This window comes from Panthera onca, chromosome C1, assembly GCF_046562875.1.
Source record: "Panthera onca isolate mPanOnc1 chromosome C1, mPanOnc1 haplotype 2, whole genome shotgun sequence".
NCBI lineage: Eukaryota > Metazoa > Chordata > Mammalia > Carnivora > Felidae > Panthera > Panthera onca.
Genome location: NC_138346.1, coordinates 197333583 through 197358609, shown reverse-complemented (window position 1 = coordinate 197358609; position 25027 = coordinate 197333583). Strand labels below are relative to the sequence as shown.

Below are 25027 nucleotides of genomic sequence, written 5' to 3'. Positions count from 1 at the left end.
GGCATCTCATTACAGAGCAAGGACACTTCAGCCATTTGTAACACCACCCCCACCCAAGCAGGATTTTCAAGGACAGCAGCAGAAATGACTTGCAAGAGAGCTATAAATCCATCTTGCCCCCTCTCCCCTCCTCCATGCATTTGCTCTCTCAACCTATTTCTTCAGTCTGCAACTGGTTTACTCCTCTTCCTTAAACACATCTCTGACATTTTCATCTTGAATGTTCCATTTGTTCATACCTCCCTTTGCCTGGAACTCATTCTCTCCTGGCCGAAATCTATCTCCTGCCTTGAAGTCCAATCTCACTTAATAGTCACGTATCTTTTGGCACTGGTCACATTACATTCTTTATTACAATTACTCAAAAACATTTTTTCTCCTACCTATAAACTATACCTACGTGAATTCAAAGTAAAATACTGGCGGTAGAGGGAAATACAGAATACATACGTGATGGTTTATGGAGATATTTGTGTTTGTTCTCATTTCTGTGGATAATTTCTTTTCCCCACCCCCAAGAAAGTAGTCAGGCCTTAAATGCTCCCTACTTGAAGGTTTCTAAGTTTCAGACCCAAAAATCAACAGTTTTGAGCAACACAGAAGACAATGTTCAGAAATGGTTTTGAAAAGCACAGTCTTACTAGGGGAACTGATCCAAAAGGAAAAGGGAGGAGAGTCCTTTGAATGGGGGAAGCAAAAATCTGTGGAGGGAAAGAAAGGTTAGAGAAAGCACCAGGTTTTGAACCAGTTCATGTTAGAGACCTATGCTCATTTGCATATAGCATCCAAAGATGAGAAGACTGCTGTGGGAGACGGTGCACCATATATATATATATATATATATATATATATATATATATATATATATACACACACACACACACACACACATACACACACACACACACCTTGGACTCGAGAACAGTGGCAAAGGTCTTTCTGAGCAAAGCTGGAACGATCCACTGTGAAGGGTCCAACAGAAGCAAGGGCATTAGCACTCATATCAATAGAAGGAGCCATCCTAGTGATACAACCATCACGGATTAAGGACCTGGCCTCTTGCTCACTTTTTTGCGGAAGAAACACTGAACTCAGCAGAAAGCAGCCCTATATGTAAAGAGTTAAAATGCTTCGTCTTTTAAGGCGACTTCTCAGACCAACAATGGCTAACGTTTTAGAGCCTACTATACTGGAAAACGGGACACGACTTCTGGGGTTCCGTTTCGGTCGGGCGCCCTTTTCCTTGCTAGATTTCAGTTTTCCAATCTAGTTCAAGTTCTCCAGTCTTCCCACTGACCCGTCCTTCCTGCAAGCCCCTCATCTCTGAGTCAGGACTCTTCCTGAATCGTCCCTTCTTCACCCCTAGTTTCCCCCGTGCCCTGTCTCTTCCCCCCCGCTGTCCCCGTTCCGGCAGTCTCTCCCCTCTCTTCCTGCCCAGACCGCCTCCATTCCCTCTCCTTTCCCTCCCGCGACCCCCCCACTCGGGTCTCCTTATATTTCAGTGAGCCCCCCTCTCCGCCCCACTTTCCCCCTCCCTCCACCGCCACGGAGCACAACCCCCCCGCCCCCAGCTCAGCCGTTGGCGGGGGCGTGGCCCCGCGAGTAACAGGTCTCCCGCCCCACACTCCGCGGGCCCGCGCGCAGACAAAGACATTCCACAGCCCCCGCCCCTCCGCGCACTCGGCCAGAGGGGGAGGAGACACGTGTCCCGCTAGCGCCGAGTCACGTGGAAAAGAAAACGAACGAAGCCCGCGGCCACTTGCGCACGCGCACAAGGCTCTGGCCTGGCGGGCTCCGAGGGAAAAGGGGAGCGGGGAGGCGAGTTCTTCGGGCTCCGCGGCGGTGCGCAGGCGCCGTGGCCCGACTGGAGACTTTGTTCTCCGCGGAGAGACCCAAGGGCGGTGCCGGTGGCTGACTGCGCACGCGCGCCGCCTCATTTCCGGTGCTCTCTTTCGCTGGGTCGCTCGGGTCGGCTTCGGTCGCTGTCGCTCCCGCTCTCCCACCCCCGCCAACCGCCGCTTGGGCCTCTGCCGCTGCCGCGTTGCTTCCTCGATCCCTCGATCGTACATCCGCCCCAATGCAGCGCCGGGACGACCCCGCCGCGCGCATGAGCCGGTCCTCAGGCCGCAGCGGCTCCATGGACCCCTCCGGTGCCCACCCCTCAGTGCGTCAGGCGCCGTCTCGGCAGCCACCGCTGCCTCACCGATCCCGGGGAGGCGGAGGGGGATCCCGGGGGGGCGCCCGGGCCTCGCCCGCCACGCAGCCACCACCGCTGCTGCCGCCCTCGGCCACCGGTCCCGACGCGACAGTGGGCGGTCCAGCGCCGACCCCACTGCTGCCCCCCTCAGCCACTGCCTCCGTCAAGATGGAGCCGGAGAACAAGTACCTGCCCGAACTCATGGCCGAGAAGGATTCGCTCGACCCGTCCTTCACTCACGCCATGCAGCTACTGACGGCAGGTAAGCCGGGTCCCTCTGGGTCGCCTGGCCACTCGGGGGCATGGGTGGCAGTGGCTTTGTTCCTCCCGCTTCCCGCCCCCTCGGGGCCAAGGCAGTCGTGAACTCCTCTTCTCTTATCCTCATCCTGGGGGGATGATGGGGATCCTGGATTCCGCACCTGTCCCGGCCCACGGTGTGAGGGAGAATTTCTAGGCTGCAGTGGAGGCCCGAAGGGGACTTGGCGATCTCTTAGCGCAAAGATCTTGATGGATAGCGCTGCGCTCCCCGCCCCTTTGCCGACCCTTCCCCCTCCCACTTCTTGCAGCTGCCCTGCCCTCCGAGTGTTCAGATTCTTCCAGAAATGAACCTTTACCTCCCCCTACCCTAAAGAGAAAGGTTTCTTCATTGCGGGTGGAGGTAGACGCCTCTACTGAGGGTGTAGGAGGCGAGGCCGGCCCGAGCGGGGAGGGACCGTGGGAGGGAGGGCCGAGGTGAAATGGGGTGAGGCCGGAGTGCCCTGTCCAGCGCGCCGCGGTCGCTGGGGCCGGGTGGGACTTAGCGGTAACAGGAGCTTAAGTTGCTCGGAGGCAGAAGCAACCTGTGGGAATCGGAGCTTGAGGTTTTCCGAATCAGATTTACCACTTCGGCCGGTAAAGTGGTGATGGCTACAGAGCCGGAAGGTCGGACCCCTTTATTTTACAACGTGGTGTCCACCAGAAGGGGGAAAAAATAACTCTCGTGAAATGGGATAGGAGGAGGTAAAGGGTGGTGTGCAGGACTTTCTCCAACAAGATGGACAAAATTGAGAGAAATGGCAGGATGCTTGTACCTGAAAGACTCGGGTCTTTTGTTTTATTTTTTATTTTTTGCTTCAGTAGTGAAATAGATTAGAAATAATAGTCTTTGTTCGCTGTCTGTAGACCCACGCTCCTTTCCTGCCCTGGCCAATCACCTGGTCCCTCTGGTTTCTCCCGAAAGCCGTCCGTTTCGCCCTCACTTCTAGTTACAACGTTGTTTTAATAAGTATTTCTTATGATACCTGAATTTTATTAATCAAGTAGAAAGTTGCAGTCTTCAACACTAAATGAGTAGGTGGACTCTTTGGCAAGGCTGATAGAATGAACAGATAGTTATGAAAAGATCATTTCCCTCCCCTTTGTTCTCTAGCACCCTACATTGGTGAGGGGTCCTTACTTTTTAACTCAATGAACAAAGCTGGCTGTGGTCAGGAATAACATTTAGATGAACTGCTTACATTTTCAACCTGATGCTTTGCTGTTTTTGTAACACAGATTGTTTGAAACATTACTGCTCATTGTGTGCCTCTGGCAATCTTTCTGAAGGCCAGGAATGCCTTTTTTTTATCTTTATATTTTTCATGCTGTCTTGCATGTAACAAACACCAGGTGTTTGAATCGGAAAGCAAGCACATGGGCAGATTTCAGAATGTCAGGCTAAATTCTGAAAGGTTGACTGGTAGTCTAATTTTTATTTTCTCTAATCTTTAAGCAGTCCATATTAAATGCAAGAGAATAACAAACTTTAGAACTTTTAGGTGTTGGCTTGGGTTTGAAATTCTGACCCTTAACTAGTTACCTATTCTTGGGAAGCTTTCTGAACCTCAGTAACTTTATCTGTAAAGTGGGATGGTGAGTTGAGAGAATTAAATGACATGTAAAAGCACTAGCACCATTCCCTTTGGTCTGTAATCAGGTAATGACTTGTCACCACAGTTTTCTTCTAGTTGTAAAGCCAGGGTACTGAATATGGTATGAAAGCAAGATATTTTTTGCTTAACCACACCAAATGTCTAGTACAATGTTTGTCTTTTAAGTAAAAGATGGTTTCTTAGGTTGATCATCAAAAACTGTTGATCATTAAAAGTTACTTACAGGGGTGCCTGGCTGGCTCAGTCGGTAGAGCATGGGAATCTGGATCTTGGGATTGTAAATTGGGTGTAGAGATTCCTGAAAAATAAAAATATTTTTAGAAACAGTTACAGTTTTCACTCTTCTCTCACTGCTTAAATTCTGTTACAAGAGAGTGCTCTTCAATCTTATTTTTCACTTGGACATTTTGGTGTCTTTCTTTCTTTCTTTCTTTCTTTCTTTCTTTCTTTCTGTTTTAAAATCAATTTGAAATTTTAATTGGAGAATTGGGGTTGAGGTAATGCCGGCTCATTGAAAGAACAGTCTTAGAAGGGTATATGGATGCTTCTTAGCATGGGTAAGTCTTGATATATGTTGGACCTGGATCATTTTTGAATGATCTGGGAAAGGGAGTGTGAAGTCCACCAACTGTGAGGAAGTGAGACTCTGAGAAGACAGAATAGTAGTATTTAAAGTCTGATAAGGATACATGTAAGAAAAATAATACTTAACACTTACTGTGCTAGGCACTGATCTGAGCACTTTTTATATCAAATATTTAGTCTTTGTGACAATACTATGAGGAAGTTACTCTTATCCTCACTTTTACCAATGAGGAAATGAAGGCACACAGAGATTAATTTGCCTACAGCAACAAGATTTGTAAGCAGCATAAGTAGGATTTGAAGTCAATCTGAATCTGGATCCACACACCTAACCATCCCCACCCACCCCACCCCTTACTGTATATAGTACCTGCAAAAAATTGTACTTTGAAAATATTTTATACTACTTGTACAAAATACTGTAATGTATTTGAACGCATTGGAGTGGTAGCTAACATGACAGTAAAGATAATAAGGCCAGAAGAAAAAGAAGGAAACCCAGAGAGCAGAGCCTCGCTCTTGGGATTAACACTCCTCCAGGCACCTCTGCTCATTTCCGAGGAGGTGCCTCAAGATCCAGCCCACTCTTCCTTCAGCAGTCACATACCTCTTCCTGTCCCTTTCCCAGCTTTACTTTATTTTGCACTCACCAGCATCTGATGCCCCATTTATTGTAGTTATGTATTTAACCACACCTCTTTCACAGCTAGAATGTTAGCTCTACCAGGGCAGGGATCTTTTGTCTGCTTTGTTCACTGCTGTATCTCTTGTTCCTTGAAGACTGCCGCACAGAATGGCCTCTTACTAAATATTTGATGAATGAGTATTCATCTTCATTGCATAATGGAAAAATATCAACGTAGTTCTGAGGAATTTACATTTTGAATATAGACTTCTGTGTTAGCCAAGTTGATATTCAAGCTGTGATGACAATTAAATGCATTAGCAGACATGCAAGGAATCAGTTTACCCATGCTTGTTTTCTAAAACAAAAATAATTTATTTTGTGTTACATATTTATATAATAAACAAAATGCTTTTATGTGTCTCAGTGTTTTTTATTCTACTTTGTACAATTAGGAAAATATAAGTTAGTGTAAATGACTCAGAAGTAAGTAAACATTTTGAAGAGATTAACAGTCCCCAGAAGACCTTGAAAGTATACTTAGAAATCCATCTTTCAAAAGCACCCAGTGGACATTTAAAGACAAAGTCTGTTGAAACTTCGAAATACTTAATTCCTTTATTTCATTCACAATATGTCACAGAAATATATCCATTTCATTCTACAAGGCTAGCAAAACCTATTAAAATCAGAAAGTGGAATTGCAAAGGAATTCTAGACCGAATATGGGTGTAAGTATCAATAGTAGGATAAAAAGGCAGAGGTTACAACTATTTGCAACAACATTGTTGTTTACTTAGGAAAGTGGTCAGTGATGTGGCTGATTACAATATAGAGATGTACAAATCAGTAGGTTTCTGATACATGAGCAGGACCCAATTAGAAAAGAATTGACAAATCTCATTTTTAGAATAGTACCAAAAAATAAAAAAAAAATTTAAAAGAATATATCCATTGCTTTGAAATTAGCAAGAAAACACTCAAAATGTATGTAAATAATCATAAACAATAACATTAAATAACATTTAGAGCATGTAATATGTGCCATGAGATATGCTACTCATTAATTCTGTCTCCTGGCCATTCTGTAAGGCAAGAAGAATTTTTTTTCTCAATATTACAGAAGAAGAATATTGTGATCACTTATTGTCAACTTAAAATTTTACTGAAGGTGATAAAGGAAGATCTGAATGAAAAGACAAATAAGTCTTATGTCCTGGGAAGCTTGTGGGAATGGGGGGAACTAGTGTTATGATAGGACTTTTAAGTGGACATGTTGATTTTTAACTAGGTCAAACAAGACTTAGGGCTTGAGAGGATGAGAATTAAAAGGAACTCTTTTTTTTTTTTTTTTTAATGTTTATTTATTTTTGAGAGAGACAGAGAAAGAATGCGAGTGGGTTAGGGGCAGAGAGAGAGGGAGACGCAGAAGCAGGGTCCAGGCTCTGAGCTGTCAGCACAGAGCTCGAACTCACGAGCTGTGACCTGAGCCGAAGTCGGATGCTCAACCGACTGAGCCATGCAGGCGCCCCTAATTAGAAGGAACTCTTAAACATTGTTGGTGGAAGGTGTGAATTGATACAGACACTCTGGATAACAGTTTAGCATTTCGTCTGAAAGTTGAACTTTTAAATTTCTTAAAATTCAGTAACACCATTCCTAGGAATATGCCCATAGAAACTTTTGCACATGAATGCCTCATTCATAAAGTGGTGCACCTTGTTCACAAAATGGTGCGACTTGTTTCACCATTGATTGAATACTGTGAGATTTTCAAAACGAGATCATTACAAGGCAGTGAAAATGAAAACTTACAGCTACAAGCAACAACATGGAGAAATGTTGGAAATCTAATGTTAGAAAAGTAAGTCCCATAAGGCTAGATACATACAGTACAATACTATTTTTACAGAACATAATACTAGCAAGATTAAGCAAAATATTGTTAGCATACATTTTTTTCTGATAAAGCAACTTTCTGCAAAACTAAGCATGTGTTTACCATACTAAGCAGTTGCAGTTTCTTGGGCATTTATCCCAGAAAAATTAAAACTTAGTTTCACACAGACCTGTGCCTGAATGTTCATAGCAGCTCTATTCATAATAGCCAAAAACTGAAAACCATATGCCTCCAATAGGTGAATAAACTGGTGCATTCCTACCATGGAATACTACTCAGTAGTAAAAAGAGATAAATGTTAACAACTTGAGTGGCTCTCAAGAGAATTAGGCTGAGTAAAAAGAGCTAATCTCTAAAGGAAACATAATTCCATTAATTAAACATTCTTGAAAATACAAAACAGTAGAGATGGAGAACAGACAAGTGGTTGCCAGTGGTGAGAGACAGTTGGCTACAAAAGGGTGGCATGAGGAATCCCTGTGATAGACATGCTTTGCATCTTGACTGTGGTGGTGTTCACGTGACTGATTAAAATTCATAGAACTAAACACACAAAAGTAGGTGTAAAACTGGTGACCTGAACAAAGTCAGTAGATTGTATTAATGTTAATTTTCTAATTATGATGCTGTCTTGTGTATATGCAGAGTATTATCATGGAGAAAACTGGGTGAAGGGTATATGAGATCTTTTATTTCTCACAACTGCTTATAAATCTATAATTATCTCAAAAAGCTTTTTTAAAAAAGAATTTAGAAATTCTAAAATGTATCCTAAGAAAGAGATTCAGGAGACCATGGGCAATATACCATAATAGGGTTTGCCACTATCTTGGAGTGTGAGAATTGAGCCCCTTAGAGGGCTCTTAACTCAGGCTTTGGGGGATTTTTCTGAACCAGTACCCACCCTCAGTCTGTACTGTATGTGAAATACTGTGTTATCTTTTCCTAGGGAGATAATCTGTAGCTTTCATCAGATTCTCAAAGGGGCCCATGACCCCAAAAAAGATTAAGAACCTATTGGTCTGTGCTCTTGCTTAATATAGTAAGTAATTTGATAAATAAAAAGAACAGATTTTTTTTTTTTTTTAATACAAAGGTAGTAAGCATATACTGGAATTGGGATTCCAAAAGGTGGTACCAACAAAAAAGGTATAGGGCAGAGAATTACAAAGTTGGGAATAATAAAGTCATGAATCTCTAAGGAAAGTTGAGGGTGTTAACATATGTTTCTTTCAGTAAATATTTATAGATGCCTATTGTGTATTAAGTAATTTACTAAAAATGGCAGGTACACAGTTTAGTGATGGAAGTGGTCTGGAAATCATTAACAAGAGAAGGAGTAGTGTGGTTAGAAGAGCAGAAATTGAGAGCAGGGCATGACCCCTGACCTTTTGGAGCAGATATTCTATGAATCTTGCCCTCTTAGAAACACTATCATTGGATGCCTTAGAAAATGTTGACCATTGTCGTTGCTTATGCAGCCTTTATCAAATGTTCAATTAATGAAATGTACATGGTAATCTGTTTTTACTTAAGCCAATCCAGATGATAAAGTTTGTGTATAATTTCCCCAAACTTCTCTAGTATTAACATTTTTGCATTTATTAAATCTCTTTTTTCTTTTTTTATTTTCCTCCTTTTTAAAAGTAAGCAGGGAAGACTAAGAGAGAGGTTGGCTTTAAAAAAAAAATTTTAACGTTTATTTATTTTTGAGAGAGATAGAGACAGAGTGCGAGAGGGGAAGGGCCAGAGAGAGAGGGAGACACATAATCTGAAGCAGGCTGCAGGCTGTTAGGACAGAGCCCAATGCAGGGCTCGAACTCACAGACTGTGAGATCATGACCTGAGCCGAAGTCAGACGCTGAACTGACTGAGCCACCCAGGTGCCCTCAAGAGAGAGGTTTAATGACTTGCTCAAGGTCACATTCCAAGCGTATAGCAGAACTGGGAATCAAACCCAGTTCTGTCTGGCTTTAAAACTCTTGCTCATTCCTCTGAGGCATACGTTTAAGAAACAGTTCTCATCCTTTAGAGTTTACAATCTGATTGTGGTAAGATCTACCAAAAAAGGAATGGTTAAGTTAGAGTAAGAGAAATGCCACAAGATTTTGAATTTGCTTCAAGTGTTGGAAGGGAGTAACCTGGATTTAAGTACCTGCTCTGTCCCTAACTAGTTTTGTGATCTTGGACAAGTTACATAACTTTTCTGAGCCCAGGTTCTTTTCACCTGCTAAATAGGGATAGTCCTGGCTGAAAGACAATGAAACAATACAGAATTTCTGATGTGTAGAGGCACTAGGTGGAATGTGATTATTGTAAGCACCTGGCTAAAAAACAAGTGGGTCACCTCTCTGTGTTGTTTACATTTTCACTTTTCTCTCTTTGGCTCTGGGGACATCCAAGGTCTCCAGAGGCACAAGTGAAGATCACTTAAATGAGTTAGTTTCAGAAAGGTTGTCTAGAAAGTACTTATGCCTGAGGGTTAAACCATTTTTAGGAAGCTTCTTGACTTTTTTTTCCTTCCCAATACGGCCTACTCCCAGCTCTCCAAGAGAAGTGAAGCCAAGGAGAGAAATACAGAATTGGAAAAGAAAAGCAAGATCAGGCTACTGTACATCTGAAGCACCCACAGAGTCTTTTCATTGCCTTTAACCTCATGACCGTCTCTGAGGGTAGAACTGTACTTCCCAACATTTTACACAATCAACTCTTCCTTGCGGAAAAAAAGTGCCCCACTCCCTCCAGAAACTCCTCATTGAGAGGCAGTAATAAAAGTATGAGGTTTGAAGTTAGACAAAGCCTGGGTTTTGAACTATATTCTGATACTTTAATAGCTTTGTGACTTAGAGACTCTTCTCTGAGTTTGTTTCCTCATTTGTAAAATGGGGATAGTACCAGCTACATCACTGAGTTATTCTGTAGGATAAATGAGATAGTATTTGTACAGTATTTGATACATAGTAGACAGTGAACTAATATTCAGTCCTTCCCCTTCTAAACATGGAAGATGGCCCCTCTTAAAGACATAAAGTTGCCTCTTTGTGTTTTTCTTTCAAGGCTAAACTTCCCTGACTCTTTTATCTTTTCAGTTCTCAGTTTTATGTAAATAACTTATACTCTCTTATAAAGAATTCTTAGAATTCTCTAAAAATGCCTTAATATTCTTTTTTTTTTTTAATTTTTTTTAACGTTTATTTAGTTTTGAGACAGAGAGAGACAGAGCATGAACGGGGGAGGGGCAGAGAGAGAGGGAGACACAGAATCGGAAGCAGGCTCCAGGCTCTGAGCCATCAGCCCAGAGCCCGACGCGGGGCTCGAACTCCCGGACCGCGAGATCATGACCTGAGCTGAAGTCAGACGCTTAACCGACTGAGCCACCCAGGCACCCCCTTAATATTCTTTTTTTTTTTTTTTTTTTTTTTTAATTTTTTTTTAACGTTTTATTTATTTTTGAGACAGGGAGAGACAGAGCATGAACAGGGGAGGGTCAGAGAGAGGGAGACACAGAATCTGAAACAGGCTCCAGGCTCTGAGCTGTCAGCACAGAGCCCGACGCGGGGCTCGAACTCACGGACCGCGAGATCATGACCTGAGCCGAAGTCAGCCACTTAACCGACTGAGCCACCCAGGCGCCCCCCCCCCCCTTAATATTCTTTTAAAAACTGTGAGATAAACCGGACAAAGAGATTCTAATTAAGATATGGCTAGTACAAAATAAAACAGAAAGATCCTGTTAGAAATTCTCAGGGTGCATTACATTGCATAAGAACAAATCTTTCTACTGGTTTCAATTTTTGCAACCTTGCTTCCTATAGGAATACAACAGATCAACAGGCTTTGAGTCTTATCTTCTTGCACTGGCCAAGTAAAGTTTCTGGAAAGTAGTATAAAATACAGCAGAAGGGCCTTACTAGAGGGTAGCAATTAGGACATAGATAAAATGAGGCGTGTAATTTGTTCCACGTTTTTAGAAGCTCCTCGGTGATGTTTTCAGATCACAAATATGGCGTCTTTGTTCCTAGGACTTTTGAGGATTGAGTACCCAGTTTTTCAGTTTTGGAAATTCAAGAAGAGAAGTATTCAAAGATGGTAGGCTCAAAACTAGTGGCTAGAAAAAGCTAATATTAGCAGTAAGTGGGAGGAGGGAATAGAGGTCAGGATATATCAGCAGCAAAACAACAAACAAATAGGGTGTTGAATGAAGCATTTAGCCTGTTAATTGTAAGGCCAAATTTGTTTTCTCTTCCAAGCAATGGAACATAGGAGTGTGAAGAGCACTGTTGTCTATAGTTCTTCCCATAGGAGTAAAGGTTTACTTAATATTTACAGTATGGGGGTGCCTGGGTATCTCAGTCAGTTAAGCGTCCAACTCTTGATCTCAGCTCAGGTCTTGATCCTCAGGGTCGTGAGTTCAAGTCCCATGTTGGGCTCCATGTTGAGCATGGAGCCTACTTTAAAAAAAAAAAAAAAAGATTCACAATATGATTAACAGTTTTAATTGTCAGAAAGCAAGAGAGTATGTGTTCTTGGGCATAAGCAGGTTAGCTCACCCCATACTATAACATCTGAAATTAGGCTTTTTAATAAACGGAATACTTTAGTTTGAAATTCTGAATTCTTACGAAGTCTGTCAAAGTGACTTTTCTTCATCTATATACTTCACAGCTGGACTTAGTGTAAACAGTATTTTTCAAAACTGTTAAAGGTATGGGTTTGAATAATGTGTTTGAGGTAGTATATCTTTTTTTTTCCTTGAGTAATCTCCACACCCAATGTGGAATTTGAACTTAGAACCCGGAGATCAAGAGCCCCACACTCCACTGACTGAGCCAGCCAGGTGCCCTGAAGTAGTAGTCTTTATATTTTAAACCAGTGACTTTCAAAGTGTGGTCCCTAGGTCAGTAATACCAGCATCACCTGGTAACTTGCTAAAAATGCACATTCCTAACACAAATCCTAGACTGGGGTTGGGGCCTAGCAATCTAGTTTAATAAGCCCTCTGAAGCCATTCTGATGCATACTGAAGTTTGAGAACCCTTACCTTAAAATTATGGAAGATAGAAACACAGTGTTAGAATAGTATATAAGGAGAACATTATGTGTTATTTAGAATTTTCTAATAATTTTAGGGAGTATAATTTTTTTTTCTTACTCTTTTCAGTGGGCCACATAACTTTTTAGTTGCCTGTGCGTACCACTCCATCTCTGTTAGTACTCCTGTCATAGCACTTTATCTGTCCTTCATTGCCAACTTCACAGACTGTACTAACATCAGCGTATAAATATAGTGAAGGTGGGGATCATATCTGACTTGTTCTGTTGTATCTCCTATATTTTGTAGGATAGATGTCTGGCCCTTATTAAGTCTTCCATAGTGGTTAATGATCATCCTGTATTTCTCCCTTCATCTGCCTCTCTATAGGAAGCACTCAGACACTTCCAGTGAGTGAGTGAGTGAATGAATGAATGAGTGAATGAATGAAGTTCCCTAATGATAGGAAATCTTTTTGAACACTAAGGTCATATCTGATGAAACTATCTTGACCTGTGAATTGAAAGTGCCTTGGTGCATTTTTTCTTTTAGGACATTGAATTTGGACTAATGTTGACCGTATATTAAGCACTTCCTAGGAAATGTTTTTTTGTTTTAACGTTTATTTTAGAGAGGGAGACAGAACGTGAGCAGGGGAGGGTCAGAGAGAGAGGGAGACACAGAATCCGAAGCAGGCTCCAGGCTCTGAGCTGTCAGCACAGAGAGCCCGACCTGGGGCTTGAACTCACAAACCCCAAGATCACCACCTGAGCCGAAGTTGGATGGATGCTCAAAGTTGGATGGATGCTCGACCTCTGAGCCACCCAGGCACCCTCCTCCCTGCCCCCCCAAAGGGTTTTTTTTTTTTTTTTTTTTTTAATTTTTTTTTTCAACGTTTTTTATTTATTTTTGGGACAGAGAGAGACAGAGCATGAACGGGGGAGGGGCAGAGAGAGAGGGAGACACAGAATCGGAAACAGGCTCCAGGCTCCGAGCCATCAGCCCAGAGCCCGACGCGGGGCTCGAACTCACGGACCGCGAGATCGTGACCTGGCTGAAGTTGGACGCTTAACCGACGCCACCCAGGCGCCCCCCCCCCCCCCCAGGGTTTTAATTAGCATATGTACATATGTTATTTTACTCTGTCTTTATAGCAACCTCATGAGGTGGATATTGCTTCTGTTTTACAGATGAAGGAGCCAAAAATTACAGCAATTGAATAACTTTTCAAAGTTCACAAAACTAGTGAGTGGTAGACTAAGAACTGTGTCTTTCAAACTCCTAAGGACTATCATCCAAAGAACTACTTACTGTCACAATGAAACTTTAACAGCGCTCTCCATTGTATGTTTAAATTACTGACTTTTGTATTTTCATCAAGATACGACTTTGTGCTTTTTCTTGATGCAGACTTTTTTTCGTTCATTTATCCCTTTTTCCCCATCTCTGTGCATTGGTTTTGTTAAATCCATTTATTCTAAGGAAACATTTGAACAGCTCTGATGTAGCAGTTTCAGGTGGGGGTGGAAAAGCAAACTGCTTTCATGCGAAGCAGGCTTTGGGTTTCCTAGTCAACTCCACACAGCTTTGGTGCTCTCAGCCAGTCTCTGAAATTAACACATTCATCTGAACTGTTTGGTCTTCGACTGTTACTGCTTTATGCAGACTCGGAAACTTGCCTTTAGTTACCAGAACAAAACTAAATTGTGTTTGTCTTATTCAGAAATTGAGAAGATTCAGAAAGGAGATTCAAAAAAGGATGACGAGGAGAATTACTTGGATTTATTTTCTCACAAGAACATGAAGCTGAAGGAGCGGGTACTGATACCTGTCAAGCAGTATCCCAAGGTAAGGCAGAAAAGGCCTCACTTCATCATCTTTGTAGGTGTAAGAGTCACGGGCTGCAATAAAGACTTCTGGAGATTATGACACATCAGATACTTGAGCCTGTGAAGCTTCTCTTCCAAATACTGCTTTTGGTAGTATTTGTTCCTGGCAGTTGAAACATCTACATCCATAAACTAACAGCATACCTATAGCCAGGAAGGAAATATAATCAACTTTATTATCAAAAAGAGTTTCTTTCTGAAATGTTTGTTCATCCTCCAAGTTCAAAGAGAAAAACTGAAGTGTTGTCCTCTGTCAAAAAATTGACATAGGGGATACAATGACATGAAATCTAAGTATAGGAAATTTAACACAAATCCTTGACAAGATGAAGTTAATTTTATTTCTTAACATTTTGCTTTTATATAAATGCTTTCTTGTTTTTCTCCTCCTCTTTCCCTTTTTAAAAATTTTTTATTTTTTAATTTATTTATTGTTTAATTTACATCCAAGTTAGTTAGCATATGGTGCAACAATGATTTCAAGAGTAGATTCCTTAATGCCCCTTACCCACTTAGACCATCTCCCCTCCCACAACCCCTCAGCAACCCTCTGTTCTCTATATTTAAGAATCTTGTGTGTTTTGTCTGCCTCCCTGTTTTTATATTATTTTTGCTTCCCTTCCCTTATGTTCATCTGTTTTGTGTCTTAAATTCCTCATATGAGTGAAGTCATATATTTGTCTTTCTCTGACTAATTTCGCTTAGCATAATACTCTCCAGTTCCATCCACATAGTTGCAAATGGCAAGATTTCATTCTTTTTGATTGCCAAGTAGTACTCCATTGTACATACATACCACATCTTCTCCTCCCCCCCCCCCCCCCCCCCCGCTTTTTAAGGAAAAAGATTAGTTATATTTAGTTTACCTAACAAGTACTACAAAAGAATGTCATTTGTCTGTTCTGAGGTTAGTCACTGCATTACCAATATTTATGTGTGTTAAAATACTAAGGGTTGTAGTGTGATAATATGGAAAGAGCACCAGATTACATTAGGAAACCCAAGTTCAAGTCTAGGAACTGCTACTTCCTAGTTGTATAATCTTAGATTATTCACCTTTTCAGTATATCCTCAGTATATCTTTCAGTAAAACGGGAATGGTAACTCCCTATTTTACAGGGTTGTTGAAGACCAAATGAGATAACATATATGGAAATGCTTTATAGGAACATGGGTATTTAGAAGTCTTTTTTTTTTTTTCCAAATTTTTATTTAAATTCTAGTTAGTTAACATATAGTATAATAGAAATCTGTTTTTATTTTCTGTCAGTTCAATTTTGTGGGGAAGATCCTTGGACCACAAGGGAATACAATCAAAAGACTGCAAGAAGAGACAGGTGCCAAGATCTCTGTTCTGGGCAAGGGCTCAATGAGAGACAAAGCCAAGGTAAGCTCACGTGAGTGAGGCAAGAAAACATACCTTCTGGAAGCCAACACTTGTATATGTACAGGATGCAAATCCTTTAAATTTGCCTTGGATATAAGAGATTATAGACCAGGTTAATTTACTTGTTTGGCAACCCAGAAGAGCCTAGGTGTGCCCTGCTGGTTGCGTGGTTTTCTTTTCCTTCTGGTTCTTAACTGTATAGTAGTAATAGAAGCAGCAGTAGCAGTTTTCATGTTAGTAAGCTTGTCTGTGAAAACTTGGAAGGGGGACTGGATGTACTAAAACTTATCCAGACTAAACACACTAAAATGTGAACAGCACATTCCCTTTCCGGTAATATGGAAAAGTGACAGCAATAACGTGTCTGCAGGCGAGTCTGAGGACTGGTTGTTTGGGTTTGCTGTTTTGTTTTTTTTTTTTTAGCCAGCTGGAATGTGAAGCCCACTAAAAGAATTTGGAAAGGAACCATGAGTAATCCTGACAACAGAACCTAATGCTTATATGTTTTTCCATGTTCTAGCCCCATAGGCTTTGTGTTTGTAAGTGCTAAAAAAAATTCCCACTAAAACGGTATTATCTTCTAGGGTCAGCTGTTTGGATGAGACATAACCAGGGTACAGCCTAAAACTTAGTTATTCAGGGCTCCTTTTATGTAGCCTGAATTGACAAACATTGTTTTCTCAGAGCCTCTTTTTGTCCCCTCACATTTCTCACTAGATGAATACAGTTATGGTTGAAGTGTGTTATTCTAGCTAATGAGATTTACATGAAATTTCTTCACTCTATCCTGATTTCCTTCCTCCCTTAGAACTCTCCAGACCATATAAGCAAATAAGAAGAGCTTGTGCTGGGACACCTGGCTTGCTTAGTCAGTAGAGCTTGCTACTCTTGATCTCAGGGTTGTGAGTTCAATCCCCACATTGGGGCTACAGATGACTTAATAAATAAAAAAAGTTAGGGGCACCTGGGTGGCTCAACCAGTTAAGCATCCGACTCTTGGTTTTAACTCAGGTCATGATCTCATGGTTTGTGAGTTTGAGTCCTGCATCAGGCTCTGAGCTGATAGTGTAGAGCCTGGCAGCATGGAGCCTGGTTGGGATCCCCCCGCCCCTTCCTTGCTTGTGCTGTCTTTCAAAAATAGATAAATAAACATTAAAAAACAGAGCGGGGGGAGGGGGTGGTGCTGGGTGGCTCAGTTGATTAAGCATCCGATTTTTTTTTTTTAATGTGTATTTGTTTTTGAGAGGGAGAGACCCAGAGCTTGAGTGGGGGAGGGGCAGAGAGAGAGGGAGATGCAGAATCTGAAGCAGGCTCTAGGCTCTAAGCTGTCAGCACAGAGCCAGATGTGGGGCTCGAATGCATGAACGGTGAGATCATGACCTGAGCCAAAGTCAGATGCTCAACCGACTGAACCACCCAGGCGCCCCAAGCATCCGACTCTTGATCTTAGCCCAGGTCATGATCTCATGGTTTCATGAGATCAAGCCCAACATTGGGCTCTGTGCTGACAGCGTGGAGCCTGCCTGGGATTCTCTCTCACCTCTCTCTCTGCCCCTCCCCCACTTGCACTGTATCTCTTTTTCTCAAAATAAATAAACATTAAAAAAACTTTTTTTTTTTATAGAGAGAGGTAAATTTTTTTTTTTTTTTAATTTTTTTTTAACGTTTATTTATTTTTGAGACAGAGAGAGACAGCGCGTGAACAGGGGAGGGGCAGAGAGAGAGGGAGACACAGGATCTGAAACAGGCTCCAGGCTCTGAGCTGTCAGCACAGAGCCCGACGCGGGGCTCGAACTCACAGACCATGAGATCATGACCTGAGCCGAAGTCAGACGCCCAACCGACCGAGCCACCCAGGCGCCCCGAAAACTTTTTTTTTTTAAATAAAAGTTAAAAAATGAAAAGCTGGTGTTTAACGGCTCTACTTGGGATTTAAGAGCAAATGCTTGGCAATGAATGGATGAATGAATGCATGCATGCTTGGCAAACTGCTATATCTGAATGGAGACTGGAATTAAGTGAGTCTCTTCTATACATCTAATAAGAGCTCCAGTGAATGCACCGAATTCATGACCAAATATTGAAAAGATATGCAAATGGCATTTGACTCAGTTCTTCTCTCTTGTGAAGACAAAAAAGTGACCCTATTTTTGCATCCATGACCAGAGCCTCCGTTTTCCCCTTAGAACCACTAACTGTACCAGAGAGGCTTCCTGGTACAGTAGGAAGAGCACTGGACTGGGACCTTTATCTGTGTCATCTTGGACAATGCACCGAATTCAGTTAACTGTTTAGCAGACCGATTATAGGTTTAGTATGTTGTGTGAATTACTGTTCTCCAGACCTTGTTTTGCTTTCTTCTTACACTTTTACTATTTCTCTCACCTGTTTAGGTTATTTTTTGCCGTCTCATTGGACTGGAGGTAACGGCATCATTTTCTCGCATTCACGTGATGATGTTTTTCTGCATTTTTTCCATAGGAAGAAGAGCTGCGCAAAGGTGGAGATCCCAAATATGCCCACTTGAATATGGATCTGCATGTCTTCATTGAAGTCTTTGGACCCCCATGTGAGGCTTATGCTCTTATGGCCCATGCTATGGAGGAAGTCAAGAAGTTCCTAGTACCAGTAAGGAATCCCACATTCTATATCTTTGAGCAAGAGAGAACTGGGATCTAGTGTTGTTGCTAAGGCAGGGGTTCTTAATCATGATCTCTGCATAATCATGATCTCTGAAATTGCATATCAAATTCTACATTTATGTTCACTTTTCTGCGGTAGTCTGTTAGTTGTACCTAGTTCTTAAAGCACTGTGCCCCAAACCCACTCTATTCTTTAATATGGTTTTAGTTATATAGCCGTATCTGTTGTCAGTATTTTGAGTCCACAGTGTGTCTGGCATTTTAACATCTGGTTAAAAAAGATTGAACAGAGTCTTCACTGAGCTAAGTGTATTGATACTAGTGTGGAACTGGGAGGTGATGATGATAAAATGGCTAAGATAGTCGTAAACCCCCCTGTACTCAAGGAATTATGTACTAGACTCTAGAGGGTTAACTAACAGCAAGAAGCTTCTAACATCCAGTGTTAGTGGATTAAATTTTGACCTAGGTACATTCAGGACTCTTTCTCCTGGAGGAATTTACTTACATAGAGTTTGATTTGAAAGAGGCATGATTGTTAACAGGCTCGACTATCGATGATATTAAACACATGGGTGTGCATCTCCTTCTGGAATGTAACTGAGGCCCAGGAAGAGTTGGGACAGACCAAGTTACCTGTCTTGGATAATTATTACCACCTGGTCAGAGGGTCCATTCTTTGAATAAGTAGAAAATGGTGTGATTCTTGCCTTTCAGCAAGTCCTGCTAGTTGTCAGAGTTAACATACTACAGTTGAATATTTAATGACCAAGGATGAATCTGGAACCTTAGGAAGCATTGAAATACTATTAACTAGAATTGGGTAAGCATCACGTTTGCATCACTAAAACTAAGAGGAGTTGGAGATACAGTTCTTGGTTTTCTTGTGTACGTAAAGTGAGGAGTTGAAACTAAACGTGGTGTCAGCAGATGTGAGAATAAGTAGAGCAAAAATTTACAGGCAGTGTGTACCTATAATGTTGAGCTCCACGAAGTCCAGCCCCGTCTCAGATGTCACAGCAGCGGCTTTGCTTCCAAGTACCTCCTCTTCGTTAGAATGTTTAAACACGAAACAGCTGATTTAAAATATCTGAGAGAAAAAAGAGCCGGTAAATTTTCCCTTGATGGAGTTCTTTTTACTCGTTTTGAGGTGTTCTATTGAAGCATCCTAGCCACCCGGTTTCTGAAGGAATAGGGGGAATGCCCGTCTCCTCTTGATCCTTAGTCTCAGCATATTTCTCAAAAGGGGTAGCTTTACAAGGCTTTCGTGTAAGTGGATCTTCTGAAAAGATGCCTGCCAGGCAGATCTGGGTTTCCTCAGCCAGAAGAATCTAGGCACGTGGGCTGTCATTGGTCATTTGACTCTCCTCTGTGGGTCTCAAGCGTCAGTAATGTGTAAGGTAGGAAGGAGGTGAAGATTAAGCGGGGGGCATCTCTGTGGTAACTAGAATCATCTATTCTCGAAGCTCTGTCCACCTGGGATATATAAAAAAGCATGGAGTGTTAAAACTGAATGGCTCTCATCAGGAAATATTGAAAAGATATGCAAATGGCATTTGACTCAGTTCTTCTCTCTTGTGAAGACAAAAAAAGTGACCCTATTTTTGCATCCATGACCAGAGCCTCCGTTTTCCCCTTAGAACCATTAACTGTACCAGAGAGGCTTCCTGGTACAGTAGGAAGAGCACTGGACTGGGACCTTTATCTGCGTCATCTTGGACAAGTTATTATTTCACTTTTCTGAGCCTCAGGTTCCTTGTTCATCCCAAACATTTGTTAAGTATCTGGTAGGTGCCTAATACTATGCTTGGGTCTGAAGTTACGAAAATGGCTCCTTTCTCACAATCTAGTGAGAAAGACAGACAATTCTAAAATGACGTGGTAAGTGCTTGGGTAGGGAAAATACACAGTGCTCTAGAAAAAGAGGAGGGAGTGGGGGTAGCATCAAAGAAAGTTTTTCAAAAGAGGTAGTATTTTAGATTAAGTCTTCTAAGAGTAAGTTTGAGTGTTTCAGGTGGACGAAAAAAGGCAATATAGTCTGATGATTCAAAGCCTAGATTTGGGAGACAGGTAATTTCTGAATTCATATTGAGTCTGCCACTTACTAGCTCTATATCCTTAGGCTGGTGGCTTTATATGCCCTGATTCTGTTTCCCAACTGTAAAATGGGAAGATCTGCCTACTTAACTCAGGGTTACCTTGAAGATTAAACTGCAGAATCTATAGAGAGCTTATTATAAAGTGCCCAATGCATAGAGCCTATCTAATGGTAGTGGCTTTTACTGTTCCAGGAAGAGGAAGCTATTTGTATGGATGGATGTACAAGTATGCCAGGTTCTGAACTACAAGTTATTTTACATGGCTTGAAAGGAGGTTGTCCATGGAGAGTGGATGGAAGTGATCTTGAGAGCTAGGTAGGGACCGATGATGAAGAGCTTCAGCTGAATAATGAGGGGGTCTGCCATCAGGACTTTCCTCAAAGAGGTGACAGGTAGGGTGCCATTTGACTTCAGAGAGTGCATGACCTGAGTCTTCATCCAGGCATTCAGATCTGGTCTTAGGATCCAAGGCTTATGTGGGCTGGACGACTTCTCAGCAGAAGGTGGAGATGTAGCACAGTACTCCTCATTATCTTTCATTTGCAGGATATGATGGATGATATCTGCCAGGAGCAGTTTCTAGAGCTCTCCTACTTGAACGGAGTACCGGAGCCCTCTCGCGGACGTGGGGTGCCAGTGAGAGGCCGAGGAGCGGCACCTCCTCCTCCACCTGTTCCCAGGTAAAAATAATGGAGGTGACTAGAAACAGGATGTAAATTTGACTGCCAGTAGCATCTCTCTCTTAGTGGTGCTCCAGCTTAGAAGGGGGCCTCAGGATTTGTACCATCAAGAGTGGAATAGTAGATGTTGGCACTTTGGTCACAGTCAAGTGCAGCTGTCCTGTTGAAACTTCTGCTTTTTTAATTTTGGACAGTTCTAGCATTTTCAAAATGGTCTCTGACTTTAGAATTTTACCTGTGACTGACCTTTGATAGAGTGTTCAGACTTCCCAAAGTGGTAGTCCGCTGATGAGACATTCACAGGTCCACAGTGGGACTGGGTCCTTTACCCACCCATACATTCCTGTGTGTTGTAATAATAGTTGATTTAAGGCATCGTGAAATCTGAACATTAAACTAACCTATGTTTTAAAAGCTCTATTTAAAGTAAATTTTCCAGGGCGCCTGGGTGGTTCAGTCCAACTGAATGTCCATTGAACGTCTGACTCTTGATTTCGGCTCAGGTCATGATCTCACAGTTTGTGAGCTTGAACCCCATGTGGCCCCATATTGTGCTGTCAGCACAGACCCTGCTTTGGGATTCTCTTTCTCAGTCTCTCTGCTCCTCTCGTGCCCTCACGTGTGCGCTCGCTCGCTCTCTCTCTCTCAAAATAAATACTTTTTTTTTTTTAAGTTTATCCTTTAAAAACATAAAAATAAATTCTCCTTTGCAGGGGCCGTGGTGTTGGACCACCTCGGGGGGCTCTGGTGCGTGGTACACCAGTGAGAGGAGCCATCACCAGAGGTGCCACCGTGACTCGAGGAGTGCCACCTCCACCTACAGTGAGGGGTGCGCCAGCACCAAGAGCGCGGACAGCAGGCATCCAGAGAATACCTTTGCCTCCACCCCCTGCACCAGAAACATATGAAGAATATGTAAGAAGTTTGAACAATGTGCCATTTCCCAATACCTAGAAGGTTGCCAAAGGCAGTTGAATGACAGGACCTAGGCCCTTAACATAGGTGGCAGGGACTGCCTGTAAGATCTGGAGTCTGCTCTCTTGTAGTGACTGTTACACTACAAGAGGATTTTTCCATTTTAAGCATGGTTTACTATGTGTGAATAGATTAAACAGGAAAGAGGCTGTGCCTTGATATATACAGTGTTTTACTAAGGGGTTTTTTCACTAGTTACTACTGATAATGCTGAAGTTCAACTTTTTACCTTGTTTCCTGCCTACATGTTTGGTTGGTTGGTGGTCCAGTTTTGTTTCATTTAAAAAGAAAATAACCCTTCCTCTCTCAGCCATTCCACAGTGGGTGTTAATTTTGGAGGGAAATTCCGCATTCTATTAATCCAGAACCCTGCCATACTCCCATGGGATGTAATTACCTCCCCTACTCTGTGTGATTCTGACTTTCGGTATCCTTTTATTTGTTCTAGGGATATGATGATACATATGCAGAACAGAGTTATGAAGGCTACGAAGGCTATTACAGCCAGAGCCAAGGGTGAGTCAGGCAACAGAAGTGCCATTTCGTGTCCTAGGGATGGATGGAGGGAGCTGGAGCAACAGAGATTTAGGAAGCACACATCTAGGGAGCGATGTGGCTTCTCGTTGGAGGGTATCTCCTTTGCTTTCCATGTCAGTAAGGCACACGGATCTGTTTCATTTAGATAACTGTGAATCTTATGGTGTAGAATCTGGAAATAGCAGATGGAAAATTCCTGAGCCGTGACCACATGGAAATAAAGGGAAAATGCCTTTAAAATTGTTTTGATTTATTATTTAAAACTATCACAGCCACATTAAAGGTGCATTAAAGTTTAAAAGGAAGCTAGAATCCCACTACCATAAGTGAGGTTATTTTCTGCACTTTTCTTAAATAACGTTTTTTGTGTATATGCATCGTATCTGTGATTGATTGTAAGCGTCTCATAATTCTACAGTGGGGACAGAACAGCATGTTTGTGTATTCTTTTCCAGCGAGCCCTATAAATGTGTGTTTGTGTGCACTGTGATTAAGATGGTCAGTTTAGAATTTTGGTTTTTCACTTTAAATTATGTGGTATCCATTTTTCTCTGCTATTGTCATTTTTTTATAAATGCATACCGCATACATGTTTTGGAAGTATTTTCTGGTTTGGAGATGGAGCAGAATTAGCGTTTTCCTGTATTATACATGTAGTAGAATGACTGAGATGTGGGGGAAGTGAAACCAAAACAGACTTAACTCTCGAGCTCTCTAACACTCTGTCTTTGACTTTCAGGGATTCAGAATATTATGACTATGGACATGGGGAGGTTCAAGATTCTTATGAAGCTTATGGTATGTCTTTATTTCCATGGTGGGCAGAATGTGCAAGTAAGTGCCAGGGAGAGTGCTGGTGACTGGATTATTGGGGGTCCGCCAGTCACCCACCTAAGGAGAAGACTTCAGAAAGCTGAGATGTTGGAGATGTGACAATAGCAGTGCTGCTCTTACTTAAATTGTGTGGTGTGCCATAGAAAGAGGAGCTCTTAAGGTGAGATGGGGTTACTGTTACTCTTGGAAAGCTAAGCGGATGTCTTAAACTAGGGCCCAGGTCCAGCTTGGCCTGGTTGGAACAGCAGACTTTTAAGCCAGTGTTGATCGTTTTCTACTTCAGGTCAGGAGAGATGGCTAGGCCTAAGTCATGTTGCAGGGCCTTTGCTGCTGGTGCTTAGGCCACATTGGTAGATAACAAGAACTTCATCGTATCTAGCTTTATTCTCCAGCCCCGCTTTGTTTTTTAAGAACAGTTTTAGCTCTCATCAAAAAGAATCTATGTAGAGGAAATGTTAGTTGAAGGGGAGCTAGATGGCAAGTAGCTGGCCAGGGCAGGTTGGATGCAAGAATAGTGCCTGTCAGTCTCAGATCTGAGGCCTTAGGGGCTGGAGCCAGGTCAGGGCAGTACTGGCACCAAGCTCCTTACTGGCTTGGAGACATGTCAGGTCAGTCCTTGATCCCAAGAGAGCTATAGAGGCTGGAATGGCAGCAGGACCAAGCTGTCTTCCCTGAGGTTTAGTTGAAAACACATTGCTCAAGAGTGTCCTCAAGAGCCAGTTATGGCCCTGGGTTAATGGGCCCCATAGGGAGTGCCATGTGGCAGTGGGTGCAGAGAGAGCAGCCTTTGAAATGCATGTATTTTCAGCATACCTGAGGGAATTCCAGAGTCCTTGGCAAGGGGCTCCTCAGTTGACAGGTCATCTTAACAGACTAGTTAACAGTCTCCCCTTACCCCTGGTTGAAAAGAAGGGGTGGGGAGCCTTTTCGAGCTGAGACCAGCTGAGCTTAATTCCTCAGCACAGTATGTAGTAGCCAGTCAGCTGCTTGCCCAGGGAAATAGTTTTTTACCAGTTCTCGTTAAATGGTACTGGACAGTTGCCATCGGTAACACTGCACCGCTCTGCTCGCATGCCACTATTTAGAAGGGCGGTGGGATTGCCCTAGGGTATTTCCCTCCATCGGCGAGACAGTACAATGGGGCCTCTGTATGTGTTTGACTAAATTACATTTCTGTTTTGCCAGAGAAGAGACTGGACTGAAAGAGGCAGGCTGCCTCTTTTGCTCCTGGTATGATGTTGCCACAGTTAATCTGTTACGATTTCTGCGTTTATAAACAGAATTAGAAAAATAAACCGTCTTGTTGGTACCAGAAGCCACTTGGAAAGTGATGGATGTAATATACCTATTACACTAAGGGTATAAACAAGCTTAGATAGGATTCTTTGGGACTTTAGATCCACATAGAGGTTTGAGACCTATAGTGATGGAGGCTCTTATTTGTGAATGCAGGCAGCTGGAGAAATACTTCAGGGATGAACTGGCTTGGGTAAAGTATGGGGGCGAGTGGGAAGAATAAGCTCATAAACACAACTCTTTTTCCTGAAAGGTCAGCTATAGAAGTAAGTGATACCTCCCTCGGGCTTTTCCCTGTGACAAAGGAAAACCATTTGAGGATGTCAACCATGGTGTCTGGCTTGTCTGGGCTATTGCCTAAGAAAGAAAATAGTGAATTCTCTTCATCAGTGCTATAAACGCATTCTGTTGTACTTCCCTCCACCAGAGCAGTGGACCA

General features: G+C 42.5%; 1 protein-coding gene across 2 annotated transcripts in view; it reads left to right on the top strand.

Annotated features, from left to right (window-relative positions):
* The first annotated feature begins 1912 nt into the window (after positions 1–1912).
* The window catches only part of KHDRBS1 (KH RNA binding domain containing, signal transduction associated 1), a 39000-nt gene continuing 15885 nt past the window's right edge, over positions 1913–25027 (top strand). For both annotated transcript variants that reach the window (XR_013557662.2, XM_078452125.2), the window contains exons 1-8: positions 1913–2459; positions 13973–14097; positions 15409–15525; positions 18007–18153; positions 20813–20946; positions 21660–21861; positions 22370–22437; positions 23198–23256. Coding sequence is in view for 1 of the 2 variants with exons in the window: in XM_078452125.2 (XP_078308251.1) it covers positions 2078–2459; positions 13973–14097; positions 15409–15525; positions 18007–18153; positions 20813–20946; positions 21660–21861; positions 22370–22437; positions 23198–23256 (1234 nt within the window). In the remaining variant the exon portion in view is untranslated. The remainder of the gene's footprint in view (positions 2460–13972; positions 14098–15408; positions 15526–18006; positions 18154–20812; positions 20947–21659; positions 21862–22369; positions 22438–23197; positions 23257–25027) is intronic.